This window comes from Desmodus rotundus, chromosome 11 (assembly GCF_022682495.2).
Source record: "Desmodus rotundus isolate HL8 chromosome 11, HLdesRot8A.1, whole genome shotgun sequence".
Classification (NCBI taxonomy): domain Eukaryota; kingdom Metazoa; phylum Chordata; class Mammalia; order Chiroptera; family Phyllostomidae; genus Desmodus; species Desmodus rotundus.
In genome coordinates, this window is record NC_071397.1 from 8,657,180 (window position 1) to 8,668,056 (window position 10,877).

Genomic DNA, 10,877 nt, shown 5'->3' on the forward strand with positions numbered 1-10,877 from the left:
TTTCCCCATCCCTTCCCTTTCTTTCTGTCTCTCGGTCTGTCTGCTCTCCAGCCTGTGGGCCCACATAGAGGGTGGGTGGGCGGGTGGTGATAGAAGGAAACCCAGGGCCAACTTTCTCTTCTCCACCCCCACTTCCCCCTGAAGACACCTCAACACAGAGCACGCCCTGGACGACCGGAGCACGGCCCAGTGCCGGGTGCAGATGCAGGTGGTGCAGCAGCTGGAGATCCAGGTGTGGCCGAAGCTGCAGAGGGACACGGACAGGGGGCACCATCCCCTGCCCCACCCACAGCACTGACTTTCCAGGAGGGGCTTGGGGGAGTCTTATGGAAGGGTCATATGGTCAGAGCCAGCATCTTTTATTTCCCAAGTCCTCATTACCATGGTTAGCTGGGCTCTGAAAGGTAAACCAGGGTCAGGGCTGTCTGCTTGGGAGGTCCAGAAAAGAGACTCATGCTAATAGAAACAAAAGTAATGTTTATAGCTAACACACTAACGTCTTTTGTCCTGTCCTAAATACTTTACCCATGTAACCCAGGGAATCCTCTAAACAGCTTTGTGTGGTGGGTACTATTATTACCCCCATTTTACAGAAAACAGGAACAGAGAGGAGGGGTGATGTAATTTGCCTCTGATCACCCAGCTAGCAGGTGGCACAGCTGGGAAAAGAACCTGGGCAGTCTGGCTCCAGAGTCTTGAGTCCTAACACAAGAGCACTCGGGGCTCCTCAGGACAGACGGTCAGGCAGCCAATCAATATTTACCCATTTCCCTCTGGCACCTAGCAGAGGTCCCTGGCGTGGGATGCTAGTTGTAAAAGATCTGTTGAATTTATTAATGGGGGTGAATGAATCATTCACCATTCCTATGTCTCCATTCATTGCATGAGGACCCTCTTACACACAAGTGCCACTGGGTTTGGGTGTTGTTCAGCCACAGCCTCTGCCCTTGTTAGGGAGAAAAGGCGTGTGCTATTAGGAAGAGGGCCTCCAACTGTTGATGAGCTGGAGCCTGGGATACACAGTCTGGAAGAGAAGCAAGGAAGGCTTCATGGAGCAGGCAGCCCCTGTCCAGGGCCTTGAGGGTGTGAGGGGCCAGAGGGGCAGGGGACAGAGGGAACCGGGATGCTGAGGCTTGGAGGCGAGTGGTGGTGGGAATAGGGGTTTCCTGGGGAGTCTGGTGGGGTACAGAGGAGAAGAAGGTGTCTGCCTCCAGGCAGAGCGCCTGCTCACCCCCAGCCTCTCCACCTGTCCACAGCTTGCCAAGGAGAGTGAGCGGCTGCAAGCCATGATGGCCCATCTGCACATGCGGCCCTCCGAGCCCAAGCCCTTCAGCCAGCCGGTGAGTGCCCCCCTTCCCTGCAGCCCTCCCACCACACCTCCACAGCTCCCTGGCCTTCTGGACCCCATCCTCCAAGCTGGTCTCAGCGCCTTCCCCATTGCTCACAGCTGAACCCAGCCCCCGGCTCCTCATTCTCCAAGGTGACGGTCTCTGCAGCAGACTCCTTCCCAGATGGCCTTGTGCACCCCCCCACCTCAGCTGCTGCTCCCGTCACTCCCCTAAGGCCTCCAGGCCTGGGTTCTGCCTCCCTTCATGGCGGGGGCCCCGCACGGCGGAGGAGCAGTGACAAGTTCTGCTCCCCCATCTCCTCAGGTAAGGGCTGTAGGAGGGGCATTTTTCCCCAAGCTGGGCCTCCCCAGTGGCTACATTACCCTCTGCCTGTCTCCCCCAGAGCTGGCCCAGAACCACGAGTTCTACAAGAACGCGGATGTCAGGCCCCCCTTCACCTATGCCTCCCTCATCCGCCAGGTGAGCATGGAAGGGAGGGGGAGAAGGTGGGAAACGGCACACAGGCTGCCTCAGGGTTCCAGCCTCCAGGAGGATCCTGGGCCAGGGGACACAACTTTCCCTCTCAGGGCTGTCCCCTCCTGCTCACCCTTCTCAGCTGTAGGTCTCACGTATAGGCTTCCTCTGGTCACGTGACCATTTCTCTGGGAGCACACACTTTTTTTGCTACTCATACCCACTGTATTCATTCTCTCATTTCTCTGTACACACACTCCCATGAGACTATTTTCTGATAGACTTACGGTCACTTTACTCAGCTTCCTCTCTCTCTCTCTCTCTCTCTCTCTCTCTCTCTCTCTCTCTCTCTCACACACACACACACACACACACACACACACACACACACCATCTCAGAAGGTGCCCTTTGCCAAAATCAGGATAAATTCCAAACAGCCCCCACCCCCTAGGTATCTCTCCCAAGAATCCTGCTTTTGCTCCCACTCCCTTGGAGCCCTTGTCCCTCCAGAGAAGTTCATGTGCGCCTTGCACCAGTGCATAGCCCTTGAGGCTCATGTTCCCTTGTGGCTGGGCTGTAACCAGCTGGTCTGCTCAGGCCCCCCGCGTGTCACCAGTCTTTATCATCCACAGGCTTCTGCAGCCAGTCTCCTCTGCCCTCAGGGTGAGTTAGCGCCAGGCAGAAGAGAGACCCCGGGGGAGAGTACACAAGCCTGGGACCCTTTGAGGCCGAGACTGAGGGTCCCTTTGCTTCTTCCTTGCCCACAGGCCATTCTGGAAACCCCCGACAGGCAGCTGACCCTGAATGAGATCTACAACTGGTTCACCAGGATGTTCGCCTATTTCCGGAGAAACACTGCCACCTGGAAGGTGAGGCATGCCCCTCTCACCCCGCCCAGGGCCCCAGTCACCCTTGGACAACACTGGGACTAAGCGCACCTTACAGTCCCTCCCAGAGGCAATCTTACCAAAACGGTCCCACCAGAGCTCGGGCTGGGGATGTGCCTCTCCCCTACCTCTTCAGGGGCCGTGGCATGTTCTTTAACTGCCTCTTAATGACTCCCTCCCTTCCAGCCTTGTGTTGCCTTCTTTCTGGGAAGAAATCCTCCTCTTCTCTGGAGTGCTTCCCCGTGGGCCCCAAAGACTCCAGCCCTGTGAAGTCGGGTGCTAGCTAATGCCTGAGCCTGGTAGGGAGGCCTGGGTTCCATTCACAGGAGACCCTCAGGGCCTGGCTGCCTTGCTTTGAAGGCGCATGCTCCGAAGCGGAGGATGGAGTGGGTGTGGGGGTGCAGGCCTCAGGATGCACTGAGACCGCGGACTGTATACACTGGGGCTCAAACACGGGCACTCACACGCTCTCCCCAACTCCGCCGTGGGCTGCAGGAAGATAATTGTCTCCATCCAATTAGTCATTTCAACACCTTCAGCCCATAAGAGTTTTCCTGAGGGACCAGAGGCAAGCAAGGGAGGGACCCTAGAAAAATAGGACAGTGAGATGTGGGCCATTTGTTTCTCTATAGCCAAGATGGTCTGTGTGTCTGTATGCCTGTGTGTATGTCTGTCTGATGGGTGAGAAGATTAGGGTCTTTGCAGCGGAGTGGGAAAGTCATATCTGAATTGGGAGGGGTGGTGGTGGTCAGTAAGGAGAGGGAAGTGTTGGGAACTTGGGGAAGTTTAGACACCTGAGGAGTCCCTGCTTCAGAACTGCACTTGGATCCCTGGTTCTTGGGTCCCCCTGCTGGCCAGTGCAGAAAGTGCAAACAGGCTACTCCCTCCCCTCCCCCCATCCTGCCAGGTTTCTACAAGTGTCACTAAGGCCCCCTCCCCACCAGTGCCCAGGACTGGGTGGAGTCCGCACAGGGCCCCACCTTCTGTGCTCTGGGAGTGTGCTAAGTACCCAGGAGCGACTGCTCCAGGATCTTCCATATCCCCAGGCCCAATTTCCAAAGCTTAGGTGAGGAGCTCTGAGGCTGGGAGAGCTACTCTGATTGGCTGCAAGTGATGTCATTTCCGGCCAACCAGAGTTCTGCCCTCTCTGTGAGCCGGCAGGGCCTTCCCCAGGCCCTCCTGGCGCAGTCTGCAACCTCGGGGACAGTGGATACTAGGTTTTGTAAATGATAGAGTTCCTATATGAATCATTACGATTCCTACCTAATGTTTACTTTAACATTGCATGTTAATCCTTTGCCTTTAGGGGTGACAATGTAGAGCCTCGCTTCCATCAGACAATGTGTTTCTTGGGGGCAGCATACCACTCCCCCACCCACCCACACTCCTTTCCCTGTTCTCTCTTAACTGCACCACCTCACTACAATTTTTACTCTCCCTTCTTGAAATCCGGGGGAACTCATTTAGGTGACTTCCTTAAATACCCAATGATTGGCGTGATGCCACTCTGCCCCGGAGCCCAATGCCCTTGGCCTTTCATACCACCTTCACCTGGTTGCCCAGCCCTGGTCACCTCAGTGGTGTGTCTCTCACTCCGGAGTCCTCACCTCCACCTCCCCTCACCTGCCTTGGTCCCGACAGGAAGCTGGTGGAATGGTTGGGTGGGTGGTCTTCCCAGCCGGCAGTGCTCTGCTGCTGCTTCCACCACTTGGGGCACAGCAGACTGTCTCAGCCTGAGGTCCACTCTGACCCTCAGGAGTTTCGCACCTTCTTTCGCGTTACTTGGGAAATGCACCCTGTCCACACCCAACTCTGTCCCTCCCACCTCCCTTTCCACCCACCTATCTCCCTTGAGGTCCCTCTTAACTATTTCCGCCTCCTTTCTGTCCTCCTCCTTCACCCCTCCGGCCCCCACCCTGAGATGCTATCCACTTCAGACTAGGGAAGAGGGGTCGGGAGCCAATGTTGGCCAGGCCAGCTGCCGTTCATCCGGGACATAGCTGCCATCTGCCAAGCGGACAGTCCTCTCCAGCCCTCCCCCTGTGTCCATCCCCTTCCAGGGCCGATGTTGTGGGCCTGTCCTTTTGTTTACGCAGCCCCCGCCAGACCCCTGAAATTGCCGTTAATGTTTCAGCGTAACGAATTAGTCTCTCATCACGAATCAGGCTTCGAAATGAGGGAAAAAAGCCCCGGTGAGGCCATCCTCGGAAATTGGGGTCATTCTCATTTGCAAAGCGGAGGATCGGAGCCCCGTAATGCGGGCAAATTTATTCCGAGGCAGGAGCCCCGGCGTGATTAGGCCCTTTGTAATTATCGCTCCAAGAGATTCCACTCCAGCCACCCGCCTCCCTCGTGGATTAGCAAGCGAGTCGGAAAAATACACAGGATTTAATTAGAGGCAAATTAAAATTGGTAATGAAATCGGGCCAGTTGCAAGTGGCAAGAGTTGGAAGGAGGAGAGGGAGAGGGGATCTCCAGGGGCACAGGCTGCCCGCCCTGCCCGCTTTCTTCCCCATTTAGAAATGTAAAGAGGAGACAAGATGGGGGCAGGGGGGGTGAGGGAGGACAGGTAACAGGGACAGGGACGGCCAGGGGGGATGAAGCTGAGAGAAGAATGTAGGGACAGGACTAAGGGACATGGTTGGGGGGGTGAGGGCAGTGGGGGAAGTGGGTGGCTTGGGCCCTAGCTTAGGTTCCCAGGGTGGGGGAGGGGAAGGGCAGGGAATTGGGCCACGCACCCCCACCTTCACCCAAGTGTCCTACAAACCAGATGACCTCATTCTAGAAGATACCCTGCCAGAAGGAGGTGGGAGCGGCAAGGTGACTTTCCCTCTTTTCTCTCCTCCTCCTGCCTGAGAGCTGCTGCACCCACGCTCTCGGGCGCTCTCTGGTTTATTTCAGCGAGTGTGTCTTAGGCGTCTTCTGTGCGCCCCGTGCTGTCAGGAAGCTTTCCGTTCTGCAGCACAGCTCCAAGCCGTGGCTCCCCTGCTCCCAGAGTGGGGAGCGGCTGCCGTGAGAGGTCCTGAGTTATTCCCCAAACTTTAAAAGCTTAATGGAAATTCTCTGGGAACTTGAGATAAGGTGTCCCAGGCTCACTGAGGTGCCAAGTCCTGAGTGTGACCTTTTGACAATCAGAAGCCCGAGTAACAGCTACATGTCTGATTAACGATAATAGACAAAGTGTTACTAACTACCTATCGTTTAATTGGCAGACAGAGTTTTCCAGAATTTGGCAGGAAGAAGAGGGGCAGATAATGAAATGGGCTGTGGGTAGTGAAGAGGCTGGGAGTGGCAGAATCCAAGGGCAGGGAGGGGGTCTTCTATTCTACCCCCCTCCCCTACCACCCCGGCCTGTAGCCAGGTCTCCTTGCCTGGCCCCTCCCCTGCCAGTCCCTGGGCCAGGGAAGGTGGAACAAGGTGTGCTCACCTAAGCAGAGGCGGGGCCCAGCCTGTCTCTGAGCACATGCCCTTCATGACTGCACCCCCAGAACGCCGTGCGGCACAACCTCAGCCTGCACAAGTGCTTCGTGCGCGTGGAGAACGTCAAGGGCGCCGTGTGGACTGTGGACGAGCGGGAGTATCAGAAGCGGAGACCACCAAAGATGACAGGGTATGTGGGCCAGGACTTGGGCAGGGTGTGTCCACCGGGGCGTGGGCCTGGTCACCCCCTTGCCTCCCTAGCGCACCAACTGCTCCCCACTTTGGGGGTGAGGCGGGGAGAAAAGGGGTGCAGGAGCTCAGGGGAGACTGGAATCTGGAAATGACAGATGGTTAGAAATAGGATGTTTGTGTCTTGTTCCGCCCTTGCTTCTGACTGAGGGAAGGACCCGAGAGGCATGTTTCAGTAGCAGGAGATAGGCCCCAAGTGTCCATGGCTAGAGCTGGGCACGTGCTAGTTGCTGTGGGTCTGCCGTCTCCAGAACCACTAGCCCTCCCCTTATCACAGGAGGACCCAACATCCGAGATCCCTGGGCCCCAGCTCTTCACTTCATCAGAGAGGAGGCTCAGAGAGGACAAGGGGCTGGAGGGAGGTCACACAGCAGATTAAGGGCAGGGCCGATTCTCTGACCTTCTGTCTTCTGTGATCTGTTCGACCACGCGGCGTTTTCAGTGGCAACTGAGGGACCTGGGGGAGGGTCCAAACCTCCTCTTTGGGCTTCTTTTCCAGCACCAGAGGCCTTCTCCCTACTCCAGCCACCCCACACGGGCCACCCTTTACCTGTGCTCTTGACCCTGAGGCCCCGGGGGAAGGAGAGAGAGGTCTGAGGCAAGTCAGATGGATATCTCTGTGGGTGCCTGCTCCCCTCGAAGATGCCTTCTCCCTGGGCAAGAGCCTCTCCTCCCCAGCAGCTGTGGGGGCGGAGCAGGGTTGGGGCCTGGGAGAGGAAGGAAAGCCATCTTCTGAATGTCCCCACGTGCCAGTCACACCTGGTGTCTTCACATCTCATTAACAACTTAGAATCAGGAGACCTGGGTTCAGATTCCTTCTCACCAGCCGTGTGACCTCTGACATGCCCTGTAAACTGGGGGTGATCACTGTGGAAGAGGCACAGTGTTGAGCCATTGCTTTCCCTGACCCGGTTCCCGAATACCTTCCTGTGCAGAAAAGCCTTTGGTAAGGAGCACACGGGGACTGTCTGAGCACATGACTTACTAGATGTCCCTAAATGCAGGTCCGTGAGAGACGGTGAATATGACAAATATGGGACTGTCAAGGCTGTAGCTTGGACCTTGCCAGACACTGGAAAATCTGCCCGAGGGAGAGGAGGTGCTGGGGCAGCAGGACGTGAGGACAGGCATTGGGAGGGGCCCCTGCTCCCACTCTCCAGCTGTGAGACACGGTCTGGAGCCGCTGAAGCCCAGCACCTCGCCTGTGCAGGGGCTGCCGGCACCTGCTGTGCCAGGCCAGTGTGGGGACTGACCAAGGAGGGGCGCACACAGGTGCAGCAGACAGCGGCCAGCCGTACTCTGACCCCACCCCCTGCCCCAGGATAACGCATGCAGCAGAGATGGTCCCTGGCACAGAGCAGGCCCTTGGTCAGGGGCAAGGTGAGTGAGTAGTAAGTGAATGAACGAGCCACACACTGCCTTCTCTCTCCTCCAGGAGCCCCACCCTGGTGAAGAACATGATCTCCAGCCTCAGTTATGGAGCACTTAACGCCAGCTACCAGGTGATCAGGCCCTCCCCAGAGCCCCCCAGCCGCTCCCCTGCCCCCTCCATTTTTCTTCAACAGACCCTGGTCTGTAGAGAGACCGTCCCCCACCCTCCCCATCTGTAGGAGAAGGGGAGGAGCAAGAAAAGAAGGGAGAAGACTACTCTGGGTAGCCAGAACCCTGACCCTCTGCTCCACCTCAGCTGCAGGGGGGAGGACCTCTGCTTTCAAGACTAGGTCTGGTAGAGCAGGGCAGGAAGCAGGGAGGGGGCATAATCCACAGGGTCTCCTTCCCTGGCCTGGCAGTCTGGAGGTCCTCTGTCTCCTGGAAAGGGGCTAAGTGAGATGCAGATTCCCAGGGGAGCTGGAAGGGTCAGAGCTCTGGCCTTGGGAGCTGTGGTATTCTAAAGGCTGGGTCTGGACTGGGGGAGCTGCCAGATGGATTCCTCAGTGGGGCCGGTGCACAAACACACGGACGCATGGAAGGCTGTGTGGGAGTGGGGAGGGGGCAAAACCTAGGTAGGTACAGCCCACTGACAGGGCCTGCTTTGTGCCCTCCAGGCTGCCCTGGCCGAGAGCAGCTTCCCCATCCTCAACAGCCCTGGCATGCTGAACCCTGGCTCCACCAGCAGCCTCCTGCCCCTCAGCCATGACGACGTGGGTGCCCCCGGGGAGCCGCTCCCCAGCAATGGCAGCAGCAGCCCGCCTCGCCTCTCCCCGCCCCAGTACAGGTGAGCACACGCACGGACCCTGCCCCCCATGCTCACACACGTCAGGGAGGAAGCCTTCTTCCACTACAGGTGGGATTGCATCTGATCGCCCCCACCACGCCTCTCCTCCCAGGACAGGTGGCCTCTCTCCTTTCTTGTGGGTCCTTCTTCCTTTCCTCTCTCCCCCTTCCATTATCCACCCACGCTCTGCTCTCTCCTCTCCCCTTTCCTCTGACAAGAGCCTTGGGGGAGATCCATCAGACCTAACACAATGGGCCCCAGTGACTCAGGGATGATAAGGTGCAGGGGAGGGGAGTTGTGGAACCCCTCTGTGCCCCCAAATTCTGGATGAGTTCTCAAGGGGAGCAGGGGAAGGCCACCACGGTGCCCACATGATCCCTTCTGTCACAGCCACCAGGTGCAGGTGAAAGAGGAGCCTGCAGAGGCAGAGGAAGACAGACGGCCTGGACCCGCCCTGGGGCCCTCCAACCCCAGCACCGCAGGGCCTGCAGAAGACAGGGACCTGGAGGAGGAGCTGCCTGGAGAGGAACTCTCCTAAGGGCCTCAGGGGCAGGCAGGGCAGGGGTGAGACCCCTCCTGGAACCCAGGCCCCACCTACCCCCACTCCACAGCCCCGTCCAAACCTCAAGGCACTTCCGGGACTCAGATGGGGGGACTGGCCAGCAACTCCCAATGTGACCTGACTGACAGACGCTTGGGGCACGGACGGTCCTGCCCCCAAGGGGAAACAGAACTCCTGGTCTGGGACAAGCAGAGGACACGGAGGGCCCAGGCCCCTCTTCAAACCCTCCCCGCCACCAGCAGCAGCAGGGCCCTCCGCCCCCACCAGCTCTCCCCATAGGGCCCCCGCAGTGCTGTGGAGACCCACGGGCAGGGCTAAGCCACCCCTCTCAGACCCAGGGCCCCTCACACCTGGCTCTGGCAGTGTTTTTTCTAGCCAGAGGCCCCCCACTCCCCTAATCTGTGCTCCCTCTCACCTTCTTTTCCATACTGTGAAGAAAAAGTTCTCCACCCTTAACTCTTACTCCTACCCTGGCCTGGGTGGGGGAACTGAAGTTTCCACCCATCCCCAGGAGTACCAGCCCCCCTCGGCTGTGCCCACTCAAAAGCCACAACTGGGGTTGCACAAGTTGTGTGCCCTGTGGGGTCCACAGGAGCAGGGCCCCCTGGCTCCAGCCCCTTCTCCCCAACCTGAGATGGGACCCAGGCTGAACTTGGCCTCCACCCATTTGCTGGATGCCCCTGCAACTGCCCTACAGTCCAGGGAGTATAGGAAGAGTCCCTGTGCTACCGCCTCCCGAGAGGTCCGTGCCAGCAGCCTTCTGGAGGTGGGGCCGCTGAAGGGAGCCCAGCCACCTTGGGGCTAGAGTTGGGGCAGAGGTGGGGCCTGGACTGCCAGAAACACCCTGCCCCTGTCTGGGGAAAGGCCAGGCTCACACTGGGCTCGAGGGGCCAGTGGGATTAATTTGGTGGCTGCTGTGACCCACTAGGTCACTCCTGCCCCCAGCCTATAGGTCCCCTATTACAGTCCCCCCTCACCCACCCTCAGCACCCCTTTCCTGTCCCCCCCAGTTAAACAGATGACCAAAGACCTTTCTTATGCCGGAAGCAAAAACCAAAACTTTTTGTTGGCTTTTTCCTTTGTCGCCTCCTACACCCCCTGGTCCTTCTGCTCCCTACCCCAGCCCCAGGCTGGAAGCCTTCCCTCCACTTAAGTTATTGTTTTAAACCAAAGTTTACAGTGTCTGTTGGTGGCCAAGACCCTCTCTCTTCACCCCTTCTCCACCCAATCCTGAGGACCCTGGGACTCAGTCGGGCTGGGGACCCTGCTCACCTCCCCTCTGCTCTTGCCCAGCCTGGGAGAAGGAAAGAGGGCAGGGGACGGAGGTGGGCCGCCCTCAGCCCCTCCACCCCCATGGGCAGCGGGCATATGAGCCCTAGTCCCAACCCTGGGCTGCTTCCTGGGGTTCTCCAGACCCCTCTCTAGGACCAAGTCCCCCATTACGCTGGGAGTGTGGATTCCAGCAAAGGAGCTGGAAAAAAGTGACACTCTCCACAGACCCCCTATGGGGGACCCCGACTCGAGGCCGAGGACTGGGTGTACTGGACACTTGTGCCACCCTGGGCTAGGCCCCTTTGCTGCGAAGACTCCTTGGACTATTTCCTAAGAAACCCCCACATACACCCCTTCACAAGCCACCCCTCCCAAGAGGCAGGGGGCCCTCCGCCCCCGCCCCTGTGTACTCCGCACCTGTGTTTTGTTTGACCAGCACAGAAATATTAAACGTCCTCTATACACCGGG

The 10,877-nt window shown here is 58.2% G+C and overlaps 1 protein-coding gene across 6 annotated transcripts in view; it reads left to right on the plus strand.

Annotated features, from left to right (window-relative positions):
- Positions 1–10,877, plus strand: part of FOXP4 (forkhead box P4) — a 51,518-nt gene extending 40,641 nt beyond the window's left edge. For 2 of the 6 annotated variants that reach the window (XM_053913731.2, XM_053913732.2), the window contains exons 9-18: positions 145–232; positions 1,257–1,340; positions 1,448–1,652; positions 1,732–1,808; positions 2,571–2,672; positions 6,179–6,300; positions 6,859–6,957; positions 7,795–7,861; positions 8,405–8,574; positions 8,965–10,877. In XM_053913731.2, the coding sequence (XP_053769706.1) occupies positions 145–232; positions 1,257–1,340; positions 1,448–1,652; positions 1,732–1,808; positions 2,571–2,672; positions 6,179–6,300; positions 6,859–6,957; positions 7,795–7,861; positions 8,405–8,574; positions 8,965–9,112 (1,162 nt within the window). In that variant the 3' untranslated portion in view covers positions 9,113–10,877. The remainder of the gene's footprint in view (positions 1–144; positions 233–1,256; positions 1,341–1,447; positions 1,653–1,731; positions 1,809–2,570; positions 2,673–6,178; positions 6,301–6,858; positions 6,958–7,794; positions 7,862–8,404; positions 8,575–8,964) is intronic. The other 4 variants (XM_053913736.2, XM_053913735.2, XM_053913733.1 and 1 more) reach the window with 3 other exon arrangements.